At 37.1% G+C, this 24,550-nt stretch overlaps 2 protein-coding genes, 1 long non-coding RNA gene and 1 other non-coding gene across 4 annotated transcripts; 3 read left to right on the top strand and 1 right to left on the bottom strand.

Moving 5' to 3' along the window:
- Nucleotides 1-50: 50 nt before the first annotated feature.
- nucb2a (nucleobindin 2a) lies at nucleotides 51-12,514 on the bottom strand. The gene is made up of 13 exons (XM_067442939.1): nucleotides 12,365-12,514; nucleotides 11,726-11,866; nucleotides 11,407-11,514; nucleotides 11,195-11,327; nucleotides 9,335-9,438; nucleotides 8,652-8,837; nucleotides 8,478-8,568; nucleotides 8,329-8,387; nucleotides 3,436-3,528; nucleotides 3,237-3,326; nucleotides 2,564-2,734; nucleotides 2,404-2,464; nucleotides 51-1,120 (listed from the first exon to the last, which is right to left on the bottom strand). Exons 2-13 carry the CDS (start codon nucleotides 11,864-11,866, stop codon nucleotides 876-878), a joined length of 1,482 nt encoding a protein of 493 aa, XP_067299040.1. The 5' UTR covers nucleotides 12,365-12,514; the 3' UTR covers nucleotides 51-875.
- LOC137074593 (uncharacterized) lies at nucleotides 3,665-8,317 on the top strand. The gene is made up of 3 exons (XR_010904959.1): nucleotides 3,665-4,506; nucleotides 5,946-6,057; nucleotides 7,645-8,317. It is a non-coding gene; the product is annotated as an uncharacterized lncRNA (long non-coding RNA).
- Nucleotides 12,515-14,126: 1,612 nt separating the features above from the next.
- Nucleotides 14,127-16,068, top strand: rps13 (ribosomal protein S13). Its single transcript, XM_067451247.1, has 6 exons — nucleotides 14,127-14,219; nucleotides 14,764-14,812; nucleotides 14,899-14,977; nucleotides 15,347-15,516; nucleotides 15,634-15,734; nucleotides 15,992-16,068. Exons 1-6 carry the CDS (start codon nucleotides 14,197-14,199, stop codon nucleotides 16,023-16,025), a joined length of 456 nt encoding a protein of 151 aa, XP_067307348.1. The 5' UTR covers nucleotides 14,127-14,196; the 3' UTR covers nucleotides 16,026-16,068.
- On the top strand, nucleotides 15,784-15,912 carry LOC137089033 (small nucleolar RNA SNORA19). The gene has a single exon (XR_010907632.1). It is a non-coding gene; the product is annotated as a small nucleolar RNA SNORA19 (small nucleolar RNA).
- Nucleotides 16,069-24,550: the final 8,482 nt, after the last annotated feature.

The following is a 24,550-nucleotide window of genomic DNA, read 5'->3' as shown; positions in this document are numbered from 1 at the left end:
ACGCATTCTATATGAAGAAAGAACAGATAGAATCTTCTTTGAAGCCATAATACAATTAAAATGCATTTAATATCTTAAAATCAGCCAATTTGTTGATTATTAGTGCTGGATTGATATTACAAATGGTTTTTGATGGGTCAATAATAGTATGGACAGATGTGCATCCTAATCCTTTTCTGTGTAGTTATATCCAATGTTATGCCATAAACCCCCCAAAAATGTAAAAATCATTATTTAAACACATTTACAGAGCAAATAATTGGCAAGATTTAACATAATTAATAATTTGTTAAACGTGCCTCACTGGTACCTTCATTTCTGATACCAAAATCAAATTCCTAATTTATACTGAACCTGCACTGTTCGTTTCGATAAAGTAAATTTTTGTTGTTTATTAAAAAAATATTTTTCTTTTTTTCCAAATAGATTTTTATTGATGTCTGACTTAACTCTAAAAGTTCCCACTTAAAATTCAGAGTAGCCCTAATCAATTAAAAACTTCCAGTACAATTCAACAATATTCTGATACCACACAACTAGGTTTTAAGTAGCTTTTCATGGCCATTAAAATTCCAGAAAACTAAATGTGCAAAACAAAAGCGTATACACAGACATCCAATCCACAGTGTTGGAAAATAATATATCCACAACGTATGAAAAAGACATTCAATAGTAAAACCAAAATCAAACACACTTATACCAAACAGCAAAGTCTGCATTAAAAGTTATGTAACCAGCCACTTTCATACTAATTAAAACCATAGCACACATGAACGCAAATAATCATTGACTAGTACTGGACAGGAGGTACTGTTTGTTGAAGTCTCTGTGAGCCTGGTGCTAGGTACGTTTCTCCACAAAACCAAATGACGGCTCTATGGCACATTGTTGTGGTCGATGGGCATCTTTGGAGAATCTTGTGGTGGGCTGTTGTGTCCTGGAGGCAGTGGCTGGTTTTCATGGGGTATATTTTGGTGTTCCTGTCCTAGATTCTGTTGATTCTGGGGTACATGTTGTTGTTCTGGAGGGATATCATGGTGTCCCGGGGGCAAAGGCTGATGCTCAGGGGGCACAGGAGGCTGGTCATGTCCTACTGACTCAGGAACAGCATTTCCCTCCACTGTTATGAGAGATTTAGAAACTGTTGTAGCATTGCCAAGAATGTTACTTTTAAAATAATGTTGCATTTAAATTGTTGCTCTTAAAATAACTCATTTCAAATTAGAAATATAAATATTTGCCAATGTTACTTTAACCCTCTGGTGTTCTTCGGTCATTTTATGTTTTTATTTTTTATTAAATTTTTTTAACTTAATTTTACAGATGGTACAGAACTTGGTAAAGCTATGTGAACAAACACACACAAACATGATTTGGAAATGTTAAATGGGCCTGGAAAAAATATATTCACAAGTACTCCTCGCAGTCAACAATTACAGCATTGGGAATTAATGGGAAGCTAATTTCATCTTGTGGGAACTTTTGGTACTGCGCCCAAAAAAAATCTTACTGAAAGCTCTTTTTCAGAATATCAGCCTTAAATTTGAAACAACTTTAGATTTCAGGCTTTGATTTTTGCACAGAGTAAAACATGTTTTAGAAATTATTTATTTCATATAAAAAATGTAAATAGTATTTTTGTGCATTTTTCATAAACAAAATATATTAAGTTTCCTTTTACTTCAGGTCTATGCTCTAAAATTGGAATAAATGGATTACAACTATATTTTGTTCTTTGAACCTTTTGATTTTGTTTCAGCATCAGCACATAACGGATCTTGTACTGTGCGAATGTACTGCAAATATGGAGCCCAGACGAATTTAGATACACATTCTCTGTTTGGAGTGCGTCAGTCACGCTTGTCAGGGAAGTGAGCGAGAACACACACAAACACTTTTTTTTTAAACATATGTCATCAATAGAGGTCCCCTTTCAGGTTCATATCAGCAGGTAACCGCACTGGGGTTCACATGAACAGTAGCCCAGACCTAGACTGGGTAAACCCAGCCTGATCTGCTGGCAACTTGATTTCGCCTTGCCACTCAGTCTGGAAACCTGTACATTCATTTCTACTGCTTCCGTTACACTTTTTCGAGAACCAATCACAGACTGGCTTATCCATCTGGTGTGCTATTGGCAGGTTAAATACAATGACGGATAGAGAAGCAATGAAACCGAACTCTGGTGTCAAACAAACTCAAAATTGGAAACCATGTTATAACCCACTGAATAGAATTACCTATATAATGTTTTTTTAACCTTCTCCAAAATAATGTAAAACTAGAAAAACATGTCAGGTTATATCACATTCAGGACCTAATGTAACAATAGTTATCCAATGCAACCTTTATATGTATCTGGTTATATACTGTTTGCAGTTTACAAATTAAAGAAGTACTTACAATGCATCTCAGGTGGAGACGGTACCTTCTGTGTTTTCAACCGTTCCATATGCTCCACAGCCTGATAAAAAAAAAGACAAAATATGTTTTCATTCACTTTTTATAATGATTTTTTTTTTTTCATTAAATGAGTAGGTACAAGACAAATCAGTTGTGTTACCTGCTGCAATTCTATTTTCTGAGCATTGAGTTGCTCCTGCTGTCTCTCTAGATCCTCTCTCTGCTTATGAAGGTCAGCTGCTTTCTGGTTTAAGTCTTCCTCCTGCCTGACCAAATGCTCCTCAAACTCTCGCATCTCTTCATCAGTATATGCCTGGTTCTGTTCTAGAGTCTGAGGTCATCCAATAAGTTATACCCAATAATTATTACTTGGAAAACTTGAAGGTTAAATGCCATTGTTTAAGACGCACACACACACGCAGATTCTCATGATCAAAATTATTGCCACCCTTGGTAAATATAATCAAAGGCGGCTGTGAATATAAATCTGCATTTTTTTAATCCTTTTGATGTGTAATAAAAAATAAATTAAAAAAACATCACAATAATTGATCATTTATTTTATAATGAGATTTTCCCTCCATTTTCAATTGTTTTACTTCTACGAAAGGTTAGATTTTTTTAAAAAAAGGTCAAAAGGATTAGCAATGCAAAATTATTTTTAGAGGCTTCTTTGATCATATTTAACAAGGGTGCCTGTAATTCTGACCAAGACTGTACTTTAAAACTGAGACAAACTTAACACAATTATTTTTTTTATTTTTTTACTGAATGCATGAAATAGAGGATATTGATCAGTGGTCTAATAATGTATTGTATTGTGTCACACTCACTTCCCAGCTGTCTGGTTCAAGGAACTCTTTTTTCCTTGTAGCAACCAGGAACTCGTCTAAGGACACTAGTCTGTCTTTATTGGTGTCAACCTGTAAAGGCCAGATGATTGCAGATTTAAAAACTTTTTTTTTTCAATTTTCCTTAAGTTGTCAGGTTATGCAAATAGAACTAATCCAATATTTATAATCATGATTTAACCTCGTTCATGACATGTTCTCTCATTCGCAGCCTCTCCTCTTCCATTTCAACCATGTCGTCCTCTTCATTAGTTGGATCATAGATCTTCTCCAGCTGAAAAATAATCACAAAATAATTTAATAGCAGAGCATGTTATAACTACAAAATTGGCATGGCTGTTGGTGCTAGATGGGCTATGTAGCCGGGTTTCTGAGTATTACAGAAAATTCTGATTTACTGGGATTTTTTAATGCACAAAATCTCTAGGATTTACAGAGAATGGTCCGAAAAATAAAAAAGTATCCTGTAAATGGCAGTTCTGTGGGAAAAAATGCCTTTGCCGATGCCAGAAGTCAGATGAAAATGGCCAGACTGGTTCTGAGCTGACAGAAAGGCAACAGTAACTCAAATAACAACTTATTACAACCAAGGTGTGCAAAAGAGCATCTCTGAACACACCAAACATCGAACCCTGAAGTAGATGGGCAGCAGCAGAAGACCACACCAGGTGCCACTCCTGTCAGCCAATAACAGAAAACAGGCTACAATTTCCACTGGCTCACCAAAATTGAAATATAGAAGATTGGAAAAATATTGCCTAGTCTGATAAGTCTCAAAGTCTGCTGCGACATTCAGATGGTAGGGTCAGAATGTGTCGTAAGCATCATGAAAGCATGGATCCATCCTGCCTTGTATCAATGGTTGAGGCAGATGTTGGGGGTGTAGTGGTGTGGGGGACATTTTCTTGGCACACTTTGGGGCCTGTGGTACTAATTAACCATTGTAAACACCAAAGTCTACTTAAGTAATGTTGCTGATTATGTCCAGCCCTTTGTGACCACAGTGTACCCATCTTCTGATGGCTACTTCCAGCAGGATAATGTGCTTGGTCACAAAGATTCTGAGTTTACTGATTTCTTGAACATGAAAATGAGTTCACTGTACTCAAATGGCCTCCACAGTCACGAGATTTCAATGCAAGAGCACCTTTGGAATGTGGTGGAACGGGAGATTCATATCATGGATGTGCAGCTGAAAAATTTGCAGGAACTGCATGATGCGGGTCGGTCAGTGAAGGAGCTCGAATCGCAAGTAAGTGTTTCCGAAATACTCTGTATTTGCTGTATTGCTTAGTGTATTAATTACTAGAAGAAAGATACATTTCGATCTTGCACTTATTTTTTCTATTCATAACTTTATTCCGTGAGCTATTTACAATTGCACTTTAACCGTGGCAGTTTGAAGCGCGCTGTACACAATTGTCAGCCGTTATCAAATAATAATTGGTGGCTTTTAGCACAGGTAGTGAGTCATAGTTTGGTTTTGATTTGAGTCATTGGCAGCCTGTTGTGCTGATTAATCTTTGGGATAATTATAAAAGCGTCCACAGCTGTTTACACTCAAGTAGTGATCAGTGTGTATTTAATAAGCGCGTCAGCGCTTCAGCCCTCTTGTGAAGAACGGCAAGTGTAAAGACATCTTTTTTCGACTCTACCTACGATCGACTTCACTGTAGAACAAACACAGAGAACGCACTTAAGTATTTATTTCTCTACCCTCTTTCTCCTTCTCTCTAATCTCACAATGTGCTTTCAATACATATCCACTATCTCTAACCCACGCTCCACTATCAGACGCAGACGGCAGCGCAACACCGCTAATCTGCGTCCTATTCCTTCCTCTACTAATATTCCTCCCTCCTTTTCTCTGGGTCTATGGAATTGTCAGTCAGCTGTAAACAAAACTGACTTCATTCCAGCCTTTGCCACTCAATCCAATCTGAATATCTTGGCCTTGACTGAGACCTGAATCCGTCCAGAAGACTCAGCAACCCCTGCTGCTCTCTCTAATAATTTCTCTTTCTCACACACCCCTCGCCACACTGGCAGAGGTGGAGGCACAGGTTTTCTTATCACAAACAATTGGAAATACTCAACCCGCACCTCTCTCTGTAATAAGAACTCATTTGAAGACCATGCTATTACAGTTACAGCTCCTGGTAAAATCCATCTTGTAGTCATTTACCGCCCTCCAGGTCAATTGGGCACCTTTGTTGAGGAACTAGATGTGCTGCTATCCTCATTCCCTGAGGATGGCAGCCCACTTGTAATCCTTGGTGATTTCAACATCCACCTGGACAAACCGTACGCTACAGATTTTCACTCCCTTCTATCCTCATTCGATCTCAAACTCCTTACTACCTCACACACACACAAATCTGGCAACCAACTTGACCTCGTCTACATACGCAACTGCACTACAGAAAACACTTCGGTCAAACCCTTACACTTCTCTGATCATTACTTCATCACATTTAATCTACATCTTACTACTCGTACACTTCCACTTCCTCTACCAGTTAGTTTCAGACAAAACCTGCGTTCTCTTTCTCCCTCTCACCTCTCCTCCGTTGTGTCATCCTCTCTTCCGTCACCCACACAATTCTCCTCTACGGATGTCAACACTGCAACAGACACTTTATGTTCCACTTTAACTTCTTGTCTAGATAGTATCTGCCCTCTGTCTTCTAGGCCAGCTCGCTCTACTCCCTCTCTTGGTTATCTGATGTTCTTCGTGAACAACGGACCAAACTTAGGGCAGCAGAGAGAAAATGGCGCAAATCAAACAACCCATCTGACCTGAGTAAGTATCAATCTCTGCTCATTTCCTTCTCACATGATGTCCATACAGCTAAATTTCCACAACAAAATCAACAGCACCTCAGACACACGCACACTTTTCAAAACTTTCAACTCTCTGCTCTGTCCCCCTCCACCACCTCCTACCACATCTCTATCTGCAGACGATCTAGCCCATTTTTTCACAGATAAAACCACAATCCTCAGCATTCAGTTCCCATCTCCACACACACACAATTTTAAATCAGCCACATCCACAGCCAAACATCATCTCTCCTCCTTCTCTACACTCATTGAGGATGAAGCATCTAAACTTCTCCTCTCCAGCCATCCCACTACCTGCCCTCTAGATCCCCTCACCTCTTCTACAAGCCATCTCCCCTACACTCTTACCAGCACTCACACACATCATCAACACATCTCTCTGCACTGGCATCTTCCCTACCGCATTCAAGCAGGCTCGGGTAACCCCACTGCTTAAAAAACCCACATTAGACACATCACTTGTAGAGAACTACAGACCGGTTTCTCTCCTACAATTCATTGCGAAAACACTTGAAAGAGTTGTGTCCAACCAGGTCTCATCTTTCCTCTCACAGTCTAATCAACTGGACATAAACCAGTCAGGTTTCAAAAAGGGCCACTCAACTGAGACGGCATTATTGTCAGTTACTGAAGCCCTGCGGCTGGCTAAACCTGCTTCCAAATCATCAGTCGCCGATTTTCGATAATGCGATTTATCACGATAATGAATATGCACAATATTGTTATCGTGGGCACTTTAAAATGTCGTAAATAATAATTTATTAACAATTTATCATTTTTTTATAATGCACTCAATTGATCATTTTTTTATCTTCCACAAGCTCAGCACCCGCATACTTTGACTCACTCCTACGAGTCTACACCCCCACCAGAAGCCTTCGCTCAGCTAATGAGCGGAGGCTTATGGTACCATCACAGAGAGGCATGAAATCCTTCTTCAGAACTTTTTCTTTCATTGTTCCTGGTTAGTGGAACGATCTTCCGTCCTCTATACGCACGACAGAATCACTAGCTTCATTCAAAAGACAGGTAAAAACTCATCTCTTCCATGAGCACTTAATCTTACATAAAAAAAACTACTTTCTTCCTCTATTTCTCTTTTCTTCTTCCCTTTTCTGGTTTTTGCTACTCTGAGCGGTATACAAATCTTGGTATTTGGGGCACTTTTTGTGTTTCTTTACCTCTTCTTGACAGATCGCTTCCTGTACTCCTGAATTGTAAGTCGCTTTGGATAAAAGCGTCTGCTAAATGCATAAATGTAAATGATGCTATCATGTCAAAATGGACTAAAATCTCAGAGGAATGTTTCGAGCATCTTGTTGAACCTATGCCACAAAGAATTAAGGGGGTCTAATCCGGTACTAGCAAGGAGTACTTAAAGGGTTACTTCAGCGATTAGCATATGGCTTTGTATCAGTAGAAACCCTGGAGTTTATTCATATGATTGCGCTTCCCCCCCTCATATCCCCCTGAGACAAGAGATTTATGCATTTTATTTCTGGAAAAATTCCTCCAATGATGCAAATTGACGATATTTGCATCATAGGAGGAATGTTTGGCCAAAGGCTAAAGACTACAGCCAGCAGAGGAAGCCATTTCCAGATGTTTTGAACCCATGGGGGATTGGAGATTACACTCTGAGCTCGCAGCTGCAGGCACTCATTTAAACGGAGCTATGGTGAGCAATGTAAGTCTTTTAACTTCTCAAATTAATTTCTATGAAAGTTAAGCTTACAAAGGCATGAACTGAAATGCGCCAGACTGAACTCGCGTTGTGAATGTATGCCGCGAGTGTAGTCGTGATTACCACAGCTCTCATCATGAAAGTTCATCAGCTCATTTATATGACTCCTGCAGTTAGTGCTCAGTGCTGTGATACTCGAGCGGTGACTCACTCATTATATTGAACAGACACTTTCAGTTTTTAATTGTAGTGTCTTCTCCAACTCAGTCACAGAAATCAAGTTGGTGGCTTTGGGAATGGCCTCACATGAGCACAATGGCAGCAAAGCATTCTGGGAATTGTAGTCTTTCATCCCCATGAGACAAAAATACGTTTTCTGTCTTTTCTCAGTCTAGAAAGCACCAAATTCAAAAATAATTTCACATTTCTACTACATTGATGATCCAGTTTAAATACAGATTCATCTTCCCAGCGCTGAAGTACTCCTTTAATAAAATGGCTGTTGAGTGTTTAAACATTATCTTCAGTGGTGATGCAATTCTTTACCTCCTTTGTGAATAGGGCTTCCAGCTCTTGTTCATCAAAGAATCCATCTCCGTTCGTGTCTGCAAAAGATTGCAAAAATATTATATTAAGTATGCAATTTCAGCATTCTCATATCCAGGATTTGGCTAAAGGGATCAAGTATATTTTACCATGCAAATTGAAGAACGTTTTTGGGTCAAAATCTTCAGGGTCAAGGCCATCAGCCTCCTCCCACACTTCTTTTAGCTGATCTTTGCTACCCTATGGACCAATCATCAGAGAAACATGAGTATATCTTCAATAAAATCACAAACATCAACAAAAGTTCATGCTCACACACTTACGGGGTGGTTGACTTTGGGGTGATCAGCATGTTTTTTCTTCATCTCCTCATAGTGCTCCTCCTCTTTCCTCCTGTCATCCTCATCAAGTGTCTTCAGGTGTTCTCGTCTCTCATGCTCTTTCATCATCTCGTACCTTTTAAATTCTTCATGCCGTTCCTTGTCGTAGTTTTCCAGATCTTTTGTAGCCTATATTGCAAGATCATGAATGTAACGTCATGGGTTCTGGTCTTCAGTTGTCATATGAATTAAAGATCTTTTATTGCTGTTGATCAGTGACCAGATGAGAAGGAAAATGCATGCTAACCTTGGATTTACAAGAGTATTACATGATGTTCTTTTAAAGTGCATATGGAACATTCCAGATATCTTTGAGACTGTATTTATATTTCTTTAGTGATTTTTAAATTATGTTCAGCTCTAGAATAAAAACTTTTTGTGCGTGCAATCTCTATTAAGTGATTTATACAAATCTTTATCTTGTAAATCATTAATGACTGTAAAGTCATGAAAATGTAATGTGTGGAAACGTATTATTTGTCCTTTTTGCCTCAATGTATGCAACATGAATTGTATTTTAAATGCAAAAAGGATCACAAGCAAAAATGTTTAAAAGAAAGGAACATTCAAGGTGACTGAATCAAATGAAGTACGATTATGAAAGGTAACTGTAAGTAATGACATACCGATTTAATGAGTCTGTCCAGATCCTCAACCTCAAATGTGTGTGGGTTCATGTGGTTCAGATATTCAAACTGTTTTAGTAACACCTGGTGATCTACCGCAATATCTGATAAACATGAGAGAGAACAGTGTTTAGAGAATGTTCTGATCCATTTAACTCTTTAAAAAAAAGCATCAACCTGCATTATTTCAGCTTTTTTTAAATTTATTTTTTTATAATCGTTTAACAGTGAAATTCCTGGCAAAAACTACATTACCCATGATGCTGTACAGAAAATTACACCAATCAGTGAAAAAAGCTACAAGCTCCAAAATAGCCCTTTAGCTCCGCCCACAAGCACTGCAAATGACAGAATCTTTTACTTAGCAATCTTTTACTGTTTATGAGACAGTCTGGGGGACGTGGAGACATAAAATCCGAAAAAGTCAAGGGAGAAGAATGGGGAGAGACCGATAGTGAGCCAAAAGCAACGGGACAAAACATTTAAACAACGTGATTCAGATTTCACTTTCCACAACTACTAGAAGACTTACAACTGTCAGATAAGTAGCTTACGTCAAATCTACGTTATCAAGCTCAGTCTGAGGCTGCGCCATCAGGAATGATTGCTTCTAATTTACTTCACTTTTCACCATTGAAATCTATGGGGTTGCTGTGTCCATTTCTTTTACTGTCTATGCTCAAAACACTGAAATGTTTGTAGTAAAATATATTTTTTATACATAATCAACATTTGTAAATGAGTAGTATTATATTTCTCCTTTTTAATTTGATTATGCTGTTCGCAGTGCTTCATGGGATTGTAGTTCTTTCCCTCACTAAAGCCCCTTTCACACTGCGATTCCGGCAAATACACGGATAATGCGACCCGGCATTTGTTCCCGGGCCGCTAGATTTGGTCCATTCACACAGCCAGCGAAATGCCGTAATATGTGCGCTGTCACACACAACGCTTAACGGTCCCGGGTCGAGTTGACACGTGACAGCCTGATGTGACGTATAATGGCGAGCGATCTCAGCTTCAGCGTGGATAGTAAGGAGCTCCGTGGTCTCGACTTGTGTCCAGTTTGTACACATTTCTGCTTGTTTAATTTTAGTTTCTTTTGTATATGAACACTCTCTTCGTTTAAAACACCGACTAGCTCTTCTGGCACTACAGGGTTGTATTATTGAAATAACAAGCTCTAGGAGTCGCACGATAACTACGTACACGCTGCAGCATTAGTTTCGGCTTTTGTTCACACAGCGCTCGTCCCGGGTCGAATACCGCAATATTACTAGGTCCCCGACCCGGGTCAGATTCGGTAATCAATGCTGGGACGTGGTTGCTTTCACACAGAAGGCGACCCGGCAATGCTCCGGGAATATTGCGGGTCCGACGTGCAGTGTGAAAGGGGCTCAAAACTGTTAAGTACACAGTGTTATTGTCAGATTTTCAAAATCTGTTTTTTGCCTCAAATCAAAGCTTGTAGTGTTGTGGGTACCTCGTAGCTGATAGGCTTGGTTTATGGCTTATAAGTATTTTACTCTAAAACTTTATCACTATGGGGAAAAATTTATGAAAAAAAAAAAAAAAAACCTTCCACAACCAACGCCACTGAAAATGTGGGGCAGGCACAGTTGCACTCTATAGCAAACCACAATGATCTATCCATCCAATCAATTCCAAATGGACAAAATCATGTCCTGCCCTACATTTGTTGCTATTTTGTTGCCATTCGGATATACATCACAATTGGGAATAAAAGGTAATTGCAACTTCCGTTTCATGCCAACTTTAATATTAAATTACACCATATGTATGTGAAATTACCTCAAGCATTTATTCAATTATAATTGTTATAATTTTACAGGCACTTACCATTTCCTCCTTCGATGTCCTGCTTGGCTTTGATCAGGGTTCTCAGACGGCTGACCTCTTGCCTTTTAAGTTCATCCAGCTTGGTTCTCACATGGTGGCTGACAAAGTCAAGCTCTTTAGCCAGCTTCCCTTGCTGAATCAGCAGGAATGGACAGATTAGCTATTGCGACCTTTGTATTATGCCACACAAATAAAGCCATGCTGTTTCTTACCTTTATATCTTCCATATCTGTGTTGTGGAGCTTTTCTCTAAAATGTTGATCCTTTTCAAGGAAATCAATAACTTCCCTGAGATACCGGTCATAGTGAAGTCCGGTGTCCTGGGAATTTATTATACATAAAAATAATATAAATAAACAATAATATAATCTAAAATATAAAAGTGTGTATATGAATTGCGTTTTTCAAAATTAAGAGCTTATTGCCCACACAAAAATACCCATGCATATTTATGCAACTGGAGACTCTAAGGCTACTTATAAACTTGCTGCCAAAGCTTGTTATATAATTGGCTGATCAAATATTTCTTACCACACTCTGTGGAGGCTCTTTGACGGTTTCCTCTGGGAGCTTTACCTTAGTTTTATCTAAACTTATTGGCACTGCCTTGGCCCAGGACATCATACTGGCCAATATAAGGCAGCTGGTGAGGAGCCCCTTTAAACAGGACATCTGGAAAATTAAACAAACATATGGATTAGACGGAGATAACCGCTCTATCGTTATATATTGTTTGTATCGCAAAGCCTTGTGAGCCGACCAACATTTTTGGAAATCTGAACGTTCAAATCGAAATATTTTTTTAATTGCACGTAAAAAAACGTCGTACAGCTCACTGGGCTTGTAACAGCCTCTGACTGGCAGATCAGCTCTCCAATAAATCCGTTACTAAGGATAAACAACATTAACAGGCAGTTAGCGGGTCACTATATTAAAGTGACACTCCAAATATACGCGGTTTTGCTATTGTAATACAGAGATGTGGTTTGAAAGGGTTGCTGATCTCGATACATAGAGGCTAATTTCATTAGCTTTCCTTTGACAGTGAAGTCTATGGCAGACGTTATAGCGAAAACTCGCTGTCCATTTTATGAGTGAAAAGTTGAATTGTTAATGCAGTATTTGGGTTAAGGTATCCGGAGCGATGCACAATTAAATAGCGGCACTTACGGTGTCAGATCGGTTTATATCGAGCTATCTCGGGTGTTTTCTGCTTCCTTTCATTACCGCTGGCTTCCTGACTGTCCGCTATCTTGGACTGATGATGATGACTTACAGCGAGCTAACAGTACAGCAGCAGCAGGAGGAGATAGAGAGCTCGTCCACGTAGATCAGAAGGGTGCATGACTTGCATGTTGGGCTTTAGTGGTATTGTTTCTTATGACACAAACAGTATACTTCCTGAAGGGGGCGCATGGCGGCTCAGAAGTCGCATTCTAATCTCATGGCGTTTTTTTATTTGTTACATTTGTACATTTAAAGTATTCTAGATTAAACGTGTAACTTATAATATACGTCAGTTTCAGAACATTCTATAAAAATGTATAGAAAAATCCTTGTTGATTCATCACAAACGTGTGTGATTGGTCCGTCCGTGACAACCACAGAAAATTTTAACATAAATAATAATAATAATAATAATTGATCCATAAAATAATTTTAAACCGAATAAGAATAATAAGTATCCTAAATAAATATTGAGTAAATATAAATATATATACCTCCGCTCTGTTTCGCTGTATCGCCTCAAAACTCCCACAGCCAATCTCCGTACTATGGGGGATCGGGCATTCTGCTCTTCAGCCCCCAGTCTGTGGAATGCTCTCCCTGACCACCTGCGGACTCCACAGACTATAGATACTTTTAAGCGTGGTCTTAAAACCCACCTTTTCAGCAGAGCTTTTAATTGACTTTTAATTGACTTGCTACTTGTTTAATTTATTTTATTTTATTTTTCGGTTTTATTTATTTATTGTTGTTGATTGTTTTGTTTTTGTTTTTAAATTCTGTAGCACTTTGAGATTTTGTTTAATATAAAGTGCATTATAAATAAAATTTATTATTATTATTATTATTATTATTATTATTATATTGGAGTTATACGCTCCGCCCATTTTAGAATTATGTTGGACGCTCCAGTTCAATCCGCTTGTTCTGTTTCTAGAGACTTTACAGCTATGCGTACAGCAGTTGTTCTTTTCTTGGAGCTCCACCAGCTGGTGGATATGCGAAGAGTGAGGAAAAGTATATTAAATATATATATATATTTAAAACATATTATTTTACATTCCATATAACATAGGACGACAGCAATAAAGTAAATTCTGCAAAACACAAAAATAAACAAGACTGTAAAAATATGAACATATTACATCACATAATGTTAGGACAAATGTTGAGTGATAGATTGGCTTTCAAACTTTTGTAAATGTAGATTGAACCCAAAAATAGAGAGAGGGAAGATCATGCACTGATTAATATTACAAGTACAATTTTATAAAATATAACAAAAATAGTTACATATATAAAATAAATAGGATGGCTCATTTTCAGTTCAAACATAGATGTCTACAAAAAATGAGAATATATAAATAGTGACTAAAAGGCCAATATGAGGAATTCAAGATATATGTCCATCTCCATCTCCATAATCCAAAGGTAATTTAAACCACATTGAAACAGGCGGTTGATATCTAACAAGAAAAGATAAACAAAAAATATATATATCATAATCAAGAAAACATAATAAAACAGTCTAAAAAAAATAGACACAAACGCATAAATAAAATACAGCGGTGATAAACTTAAAAGTAAAATAACAATATTAAAATGTTTACAAATAGAAAACATTTTACACACACACAAAATAACATTTGAGTCAACATAGACTAAAAAAATATTAACATACGGAAGGTTATATATTACATCACTTCCGCCACCGTACTTCACTTCCTCTCGGCCTCGGCTCAGTCTTTCTTTTCCTCGGTCTCTAAACCGCCATCATGGGTCGTATGCACGCTCCTGGGTAAATGTTTATTTTACGCTAAAAACACGTTCTATGGACCACACCGTCAACCCAAAATACAGTTAACACTTTATTACATAGTCTGAGTCTGGAATATGTATTTCAATGTTGCTAGAAAGGAGTTTTTGAGAGGTCTGAATTTAGTCCCACGTTCTCTTCCTCTGTGAACGTGATGGCAGCACATGTAGTACGAGGCGCTGCAGGGTGGATAAATGAATCTTACATACTGATTCAGTCAACATTAGCAGTTTGTCGGTGCGGTCTAGTTGTTCGGTTGTCATGTTATGTGAAACAACCTACGTTTTGGTGTCATGTTTGAAGGTTCGTTAGGGATTATAAATCCTGATCTATTACATAAAATAGTATGTGTTGGACCAACTCATCTCATATTTTTTATTTTATTTTAGAAGCTCTTTACGTTTGCTTATCTTTAGTTTATATTACATGCTGTCATTTTACATGTTTACATCTTGGCTTACTGTAGAAGTGAAATTGCTTAAGTTAACGTTACTTTTTTTAAACTATTGAATATTTTCTTTTTCAGCAAGGGTTTGTCCCAGTCGGCACTGCCCTATAGACGAAGTGTCCCCACAGTAAGTTCATTGATGAGTCCTCGTATCTGATTTGACAATGCTTTCTAAAAGTCAAGGTTCTTAATATGTCCTTTTTTGTCTTTAAGTGGCTCAAATTGACATCCGATGATGTTAAAGAGCAAATCTTCAAACTGGCCAAGAAGGGTCTGACCCCCTCACAGATCGGTAAGTTCTGACTGATATAAAATTAATGTTATGTTGTATTTCACTTGATTATCTACAGCGCATTTCATACAAAATGGTAATGCAAGTTTGAAATTTATGACATTAAAGGGAAACCTGTTTAAACATCTACAATAAAGGCATTTAATGCAGTGGAATTAGTCTTGTTTAAAGCTAAGGATTTTGACATTTGTTAGCTGATTTCCAATTGATGAGTGATTTTTGGGTTTAGTTGTCACTTTATAGGCTTATTGTGTATGCCTTGTAATGGGCTTTTCATGTTTTCATATTCGTGAACTGGCTGTAGGAGCCCATATTTTGTCGGCACAATTTTATTGTCAAGGAGCTAACATCTCTTGCTCTTCTCACTAGGTGTGATCCTGAGGGATTCCCATGGTGTTGCTCAGGTGCGTTTTGTCACTGGCAACAAGATCCTTAGGATCCTGAAGTCCAAAGGCCTTGCCCCTGATCTGCCTGAGGATCTCTACCACCTTATCAAGAAGGCTGTTGCTGTGAGGAAGCACTTGGAAAGGAACAGAAAGGTAGTGAAACGCACATTAGATCCCATACTTGTACATGTACTCTAAAGACATTTAAGATCACTGGAGATTTCTTGAAAAATCCATTAAGTTTTCTCACCATTTTCACTTGTTTTTCAGGACAAGGATGCTAAGTTCCGCCTGATTCTGGTTGAGAGCAGAATCCACAGGCTTGCCCGCTACTACAAGACCAAGAGAGTACTTGCCCCCAACTGGAAGTAGTGAGTGTCTGAATTTTTATAACAATTAAAATCCCTCCTGTATGTGTAAGTGCACATTTCATTGTCCCATTCTTCCCATGTAAGAAATGAGATATTTCTTATGTGCTAGATAAACTTTGGAGGTAAATTAGCAGTTTGGCTTCGTTGTGCCACCACTGCCAGTCCCCTTCACACAAAAAGCTGCTTTTTCTTTCTATATGCATTTTTTTTTTTTTCTCGTCCTGAGTTTTTAACTGATTCATTTTTTTCATTCACAGCGAATCCTCCACAGCTTCCGCACTGGTGGCATAAATTTGCAGTTTTTTGGACAAATAAAGATATTTGGATCATTTAATGTGTTTGTGTTCTTGCTGTCAGACTGATTTTTCTTTACTCAAGTTGGGTACAGAACTGTTGTGGTCCTAATTAATGTTTCCGAGTGGAATTCAGCCGTCACATGCCAGTATTCATTGAAATCTCATTCCAAATCCATTGTAACGGATCATTCACTTAACTGTGCGTGATCTAACTTGTAACAAAGCTCATTTTTCGGTGATGGTCATTTTTCGGTGATTCAAAGTCAAGCTATTGAAATATATACTTTATCACTTTGCAAACATTAAAAGTAGTGTTATGGCAACATTGTGTAGTGCATGTTTGTGTGTTAGTGGCAGTGTTAATAAGTACAGAATTTTAGTAAGTTCCAGGTCTGGAGAAGAATGGAGAAATGTTTGCATTTCCAAACTATTGCCTTATTCATTTTTCTGAAATAAATAATTCCTTAATGTATCATACAAGCTGATTTTTCATGGCAAAAGTTTGGTCATTAATATGATTGAATTTGAGGTCAACGTTTTCTTTATACAAAACTGTTTATCTTTACATTAAGTCAGTCTTTGGAACTTCAGTAAATGGAATGTGTTCTGCTCAAATCAGCAACAGATAAAGGAAAACAATCATCTAAATTAGACTTTGTGTGGTGATCATGCAATATTTATAGTATCAAACGGATGTGTCGGATGTAAAATAAATATATGCAGTTTAAGGTTTCTTATGTTAAGCTCAATATCACAGAAAACCAATAAAAAACAATATTTACAGATGACTATCAAAAACAATACAGTATGTACCATTTATGTTAAATGTGGTCTGTAAAATAGAGGAGGTTTGGAGATTTGAATCTATATGGAATGTTGAAATGTATAAGGACATTGACAAATGTGATAAATTACTGCTTAAAATAGTAATACATGGCAAGTTTGGGCCTTGCTACAATAGAATAGCAAGAAAAAGCAGGTTGTGACATACCTGGGTAGTGGGTATGTTTAAGCAGATAACCTCAACTTCGGTTCCAAAAAATGATGTAAGCTTTCTGGAGCAGGTTAACCCTGTTACAGGGTTAGTTTGATTCAGAGGTGTTCACTGTGTGTGTGCCCTATTGATGAGACACCAGCGGGTGTGACAGATTGTGCTTTTATAATATACAATATATTATACTACAATATATATATTATATATACCGATTAGGCATGATATTATGATCACTGAAAAGTGAAGTGAATAACACTGATTATCTCTTCATCATGGCCCCTGTTAGTGGGTGGGATGTATTAGGCAGCAAGTGAACATTTTGTCTTCAAAGTTGATGTGTTAGAAGCAGGAAAAATGGAGAACCGTGAGGATTTGAAAGAGTTTGTCCAGGGCCAAATTGTGGCTAGATAACTGGGTCAGAGCATCTCCAAAACTGCAACTCTTGTGGGGTGTTCTCGGTCTGCAGTGGTTCAAGGGTGGCCAAGGCTCATTGATGCACGTGGGGAGCGAAGGTTTTTAACAATTTTACTATTTCCGCAATATCAGAAAAATTGAAATCATAAAAGTTGGCTAGATGCATATTATTCAATTAGATTAAGATTAGTAACTTCATACAGATAAAGAAACAAGCTTTATAACAGCAACCCTGGCTCTCGAGATCCACTTTCCTGCACAGTTTAGATCCAACCCTGATCAAAATCACCTGCCTGTAACTTTCTAGTAATCCTGGAGACCTTAAGTACCTTGTTCAGTTGTGTTTGTTTAGGGTTAGAGCTGGAACGTGCATCTAACGGGTCAGAGTTGCTCCTGCTTAAAAAGATGCTGTTTAAAAACCGGCTGAAAAATTGACTACGTTATTTGTCCACTGGAGGTCAGTGTTCACTCACCATAAGAAATGTGTGCTACTGGTAGCCTACTAAAATTCTTCCAAAAATGTGACATGATGAGTATTATCTTCTGCATTAATAGATGCTGTATAATAAAATATATTATAATGAAATAGTCCCCTTTTTAAATTTTATTTAAATTTTATTTAAAAAGAAGAGCAAATAGACATATTAATTTAATCTTAAGGATGTTTTCATTCAGCCTTTCATAACCGGCAACTTTTATATGCTATGCTTTAAACATGTAAAACTTAGTTTAATTAATGGATCTGTTTTTTTTTTTTTTGTTTTTTGTTTTTTTTTTTTTTTACAAAAAAGCATCTGCTGCTGTTCCATTCATCACTGTAGCAAAGAAGGTGTTAGTAAAGCTCTGAAAAGCTGTGATGGTTTATTATGAACAGCACCATAACTCGTTTTCAGCTTGATTTTTTTATTTTATAGAGATGATAGAGGTCACATTACTGTGATGAGGTAGTATTTTTAATTGTGAAATTAAATAAAAAATAAACTTTATGGAAAGTGTGGTGTATGGTTTTATTTAATTAATTTTAGTTGTAAAAATATTGATAGGTTTAATTTATTTTTTACTTCAGTTTTAGATTTTAATTATTTCAAGCTAATAATTTTAGTGTTTATTTCTAATTTTCATTTAATGTTTTTCTACTATTATTTTTTTATTAATAATTCAAGAATTATTAAAATGAATTTAAATTTTTTTTTCAATTAACAGATTTTATTTTAAAGTTTTAGTTTAGTAATTCCATATGATGTACTAATACTGTTTAAAACATGCATATATTTGCAAATATTTTCATTATTCATCATTTAGTAGATTTAAAAGCAAGACATGCATGCATTTTGAGATCAATGTAGCCTTCATGTAGCCTGTCAGTCTATTTTTTCTTTTTCTTTTTTTTTTTCCAAAGGTTTAAGAAAACCTCATTAACCAAAGGAAGATGTCTTGAGTCGCCCACAGCAGATCACTTTATTCTGCATGCAGCGATTTAACTGCAGTCGCCTCTGTATGAACCTCTCCTAAGAGAGAAAAGTAACACTGAGTCACCTTGCAGCATTATGAGCTGCTGGCAGTGGCGAGGAAACCATCAGCAGTACAATACTGCAGAGATGCGCAGGACTGCACCCTATCCCTGAATGTGTGTGACTGCAAGTTTAAGACCTTTTAAGTGGTATTACAGAAAGCCCCTAATTCAAACAAGCTTATTAGCCGAACATGTGCTCTGCTCTGTTTTAGGCATATGGCGTTTTATTCAGGCAAACTAGGGGGCACAACCTGGAACATGTCCCAGGGTGCTGCTGGTATGCTTCTGTAGGGTTACAGTTCTGTCAATCACATCTAATCCTAAATCAACATGAACCGTAAGTCAAAAAACTGCTGACACAATATCAAAGTGCCCTTTGCAGATGTCATTTTTTGTTTCATTTTTACATGAACAAGAGCTTTAGGGGAAATCTTTTATTTTTGTATTTCAATATTGGGTAAAATGCTTGTAGCCAAATGCTTTGTTTTACTAAGATCAGTAACAGAATTGAAATGATTTGTCAGAAAATAAACCCACAGCAGCTGCTTTTGTAGCAAATACCATAGTTGCAGCCACAAGCATCTTTTTCCATTGTGTATCATCAATGTCTCTTCTGTTGGATTTTAAGTCATCCTTAGGGGGGAAACATTGCATCAAACCAACAAAAGGCTTGCCGACCAAAGACCCCCCCCCCCCCCCCCCCCAATCCAAAGGGATTCTGTGCTAAAATATTTATACGGCTCTGAAGTGTTTGATGTAGATACACAACTGGAGTCAAATGGCTGTTCTTGGCGAGAACAGAGTGTAAAAACAGAGTGTAAATCAAGGATACAAGGGAAATTCATGTGTTTTGTACAATATTTTTCCATCAATCACTGCTTTTATCCCAGCCAATCAAAATGATATGCCATGAATTTGCCAAGTAGGATATGTAACAGAATCAACATCCTTGTAGGTACTGCAACAACATTTCTTATATACTTTTAATTTGATTGATTTTATTTGGATAGTATATAGATACTTTGTGAAAATCATTTTCAATTTTGTTTAAATTTTCCCCCCTACATTTAGTTATTTTGCAAACTTATGCTAAACTGCTTTAAATTACTTTTTCACATCATTTCTACACCCCACATAATGGCAAAGCAAAAAACAACTGATTTGTGATAAATTTGTACATTTATTAAAAAATAAATAAATTAAAAAGTAATTACTTTGCATTTAGTATTCAAACCCTTTTCTGGGTTTTTCCTGCACTTGAAACTTAGTTCAGGAGCATTTGAATTTCTCTTGTAGATGTTACTACACTTTGAGTGGAGTTAACCTGTAAATCCAATTCAATGGGTGTGCTTTGGAAAGTCACAAAACTCTCAATAAAATGTAAAACAGCTGAAAATGCATATCAGAGCAAAAACCAAGCCACAAGGTCAAAAGAAATACCTGTTAAGCTCAGAAACAGGATTGTGTCAAGACACTGCAGAAAACTACAAAATATTATTCTGCATTAAAGGTTCACAGAATCATGTAGCTGCCATAATCCTTAATGAAAGAAGTTTGGAACAACCAGGACACTTCAGCTGGCTTCCTAGACAACCAAGAGTGACTAGACAAGTTCTATGATCATATATGGAGATGCATGGGAGAAATTTACAGGACAAACATTACTTCAACATTCCACTGATCTGGGCTTCATGGCAGAGTGGCTAGACTCAAGCATCTCAGTAAAGACACATGAAAACCCACTTGGAAACCTAGTCCGGAGCCTTCAGAACCTCGGACTGGGCAGAAAATCAATCTTCCAACAGGACAATGATCCTAAGCACACGGCCAAGATAATGCAAGAGTGTGTAATGGCCAACTCTGTAAATGTCCTTGAGTGGCCCAGAGAGAGCCTGGGCTTGAACCCAGTTGAACATCTCTGGAGAAACCTAAAAATGGTTGTCCACTGACGGTCCCCATCTAACCTGACAGAGCTTGAGAGGATCTGAGGAGAAGAATAAAAGAATCACTGAAAGAGGCCATAACCACCCAGAAATAATGTTTCCATGAAAGGGTGTAAAGGGTCTGCAACAATGCTTAAGGTGGTACGTGTCAAAGTAACATCCACAACATTGCCCAAAGCATCACATTGCATCACCCATGTAGTACATCCTGGTGCCATGTGTTCACCAGGTAAGTGACACACACACCTGGCCATCCACGTGATGTAAAAGAAAACATGATTCCTCAGACAAGGCCAACTTCTTCTAGTGCTCTGTGTCTTATTCTGATGCTCATGTGCCCAATGTTGGTGCTTTATGCGGTGGACAGGGGTCAGCATGGGCCCCCTGACTGAGGCTACGCAGCCGAATATGCAAAAAAAATGCAATGCACTGTGTATTCTGAGACCTTTCTATCAGAACCAGCATCTTGAATAATTTGAGCTGTAGCTCGGCTGTTTAATTGGACCACACGGTCAGTCTTCACTCCTCACATGCATCAGTGATCCTTGGCTGTCCATGACCCTGTCTAAGGTTCACCGATCCTTCCTCGGACCACTTTTGATAGATACTGCAGACTGAGAATACCCCACAAAGAGTTGCAGTTTCAGAGATGGTCTGACCCAATGACAATTTGGCCCTTGTCAAACTCACTCAAATCCTTATGGTAACCCATTTTTCCTGCTTCTAACACATTAACTTTGAGGACAAAATGTTCACTTGCTGCCTAATATATTCCCACTAACAGGGGCCATGATGAAGAGATAATCAGTGTTATTCACTTCACTTGTCAGTTGTCATGATCGTTATAAATTAGTAATATATATAATTTAATATTGATCAACTCTCCAAAACATGCTGGCAAATGAGCTTTAGCTAATACTTGGACAAGGGTGAAAGCAAATATGTTTCAATTCATAGTAAGAGAAATCTGACACAAATCTCATACCTAGGTACGCTCCCTCATACATTCTTGACGATAACCACAGGAACACACCCTCTCAAACTTCTCTATTAAGGCAGGGCATAGTCACAACAAAAGAAACAATCTAACTGCAACAACAGCTGATTATTCTCCATTATAGTCTATACTATTTATAGCCACCCATAGTCTGTCATCTGGCTGACGGTTGATGGTTGACCTTATACTGTAAATTGCTGTAAAAAACTTGTGTGTGTGTGTGCACGTGGGTGCATGCGTGCGTGTGTAAGCAAAGGGAAACAAAGTGATTAATAGGAATAATATTACTTAACTGCTATTATTGGTTATTGTGCTGCGGGATCAACCAAAAGCAAGCATATAATCATACTAGAAAACTAGCAACTGTTTTCTGTAAATAAGCCCAAAAAAAACAATTAAAAAGGAAAAACATTTTTCAATAATTGTAGAAATGCACTATTCAGAAAGGTATTATTAATTTATTCATTATTCCCTTGCAAAAGTTTACAGAGAAAAATAAGTATTTGGCTGGTCATTCAAGTTTAAAATGTCCACCCCTGAAAGGCAATGGGCTCAATGTAAAACAATGCGACTTTTTATATATTATAATGTGGCTGGGATTTTCATCTCATGTGAGTGTTCATCATTGTAAACATATATATTTTTAAAGTGCTCTTCCTTTCACATTCAACATATTGCAGAGAAAGTAATGGGTGCACATCTAAAGGTCATTCAGTGCTGGCAGCAGTTAATGTATGGAAGGTCATGATGTTTGTTCTTGTTTGTGTGTGTACTGGTGTGAATAAAAATGACACAGCTGAGGGTTTCAATCTATCAACTCTACTACTTATGGCCGCCTTTGGCTGAACTGAGAATGAGCCATCTTAACCATGACATTACAATAATGCTTACACTGCGCCAAACCGGACTTGCCCTGTCTCCTCATGCCATCCACAATTTCATCCTTGTAGAAGGGACACCCCTCAAAGTCAAGTTGCATATGTCATGTTGTATATGTCAAATGTATACAAGACAAGAACTGTATTGGTGGCAGGCTGCTGGAACCTTGGATTCCCTATTTTTAAATTAATTGACTTTATAAGATTTGCATCCTGAGCCATAAACATCAGCACAATAAACATCACTTCATGTTCAGATGTGTGGTTTTTCATTTCTCATATCATGGATGAACATGAGGTTGTCATGAAAAAAAAGATATATTTTCCTGGTCCTAGAAAATTCTTGTAATAATGAGTACTGTATATAATATTTTCTAGGATATATATAGTACTCATTTTTACAATGCATTACATACTATTTGTCCACTGAATAAAGAACTCCAAACCAAAGTCTATTTGATGGGGTCTTGAACAGCTTTCATTATTTCATATTTTGTCAAATGTAATGATTTAATGCTCTTTTAAATGTAATCGGAGTTATTATAATTATTATTTCTAACCCTTAATGGGTTCATGACATCAGTCTGGATTTTTCGTATGTGTTTTTATTGCTCTTAGTGCATGAAAAACAAGATTTAAATATTTTTAAATATATATACATATTTTTCAGAAAAGAGTTTTTCTATACTTAATGCATTTCTGGTGGAAACTAGGCTATACTGTATTAAACAATACAGAAATCACACTGTTTGTTTTTAACAAATAAATTAATAAAATGATAAAAATCATGCGAAAACGATTAAGTACAGATAATATAATACAGCTTCAATTATTGCGAACGCAATTGAGTTTGTTCCCGTTGGACCAGCAGATAAAGAACTTCATGTAAGTAAAACTTTGATATCAGAACACGAGGACATGATTCCATTAAAGAGCTCTACAAATGTTCACAATGTAGAAAACATTCCTACTGAAAATTATGTTATAAATGAAAAACAGTAGTCCTCGTCTCTGAGAAAACCATGACTGAAAACTGCTTTTACTTATTTTAAATCTGCATACCTGATATTTTTAGCTTTTTTTAAAGGGCATTTCCCCCTAATCTTATTAAATAGGCTATGCTTCAGGTTTCATATTATATTCTTAAATTTGATCTATACATTAAATTAAAATAAGACACTATAGGGCTGTCACCAATCAAATTGCAACTGCATTAAATAATGCAATGAGATCTGTATTTTTTAAATAAACAAAAGAAGTGTTGAAAAGTATATGAAACTAAACCACCAGTAGGTGGCAGCAGGTGAGTCTTAATGATTGAGTCATTAAATCAAACGATTCATTCAAACAACTAATTCAAGAATAAGGCAGTCGTTTACAAACAGGTAATTGAATCTTTAATTCAACCGATTTATTCAAACACTGAATAACACACGGTTGCTGTGAGACATGTTATGGTTCTGCTGTTGTTGCTTGGAATCTATTCTATCTAAATGTTTGGAACTATTTTTGCTGCTGAAATAATAATAATAGTAAAAAAAAAAAAAAAAAACTCAAAATTGCATTTGAAATGAAAGCGACTAAATATTAATTAATTGTTTATGGAACTGTCATTTGAAATCACTGTCATTTTCATTCATGATGGTATTCAGGAAAACAGCACATTTGGTTGTGTAACTGTATCATATGTTATAAATAGAAAAACTTCAGAAAAACTTTTTTAATGTTTACCGCAATTTCTCTGTGATTTTAAAGACGCGCACCAACAGTGTGTTGTTACC

The sequence above is a fragment of the Pseudorasbora parva genome, chromosome 1, assembly GCF_024679245.1.
Source record: "Pseudorasbora parva isolate DD20220531a chromosome 1, ASM2467924v1, whole genome shotgun sequence".
NCBI lineage: Eukaryota > Metazoa > Chordata > Actinopteri > Cypriniformes > Gobionidae > Pseudorasbora > Pseudorasbora parva.
This window is presented reverse-complemented; position numbering and strand designations above follow the sequence as displayed.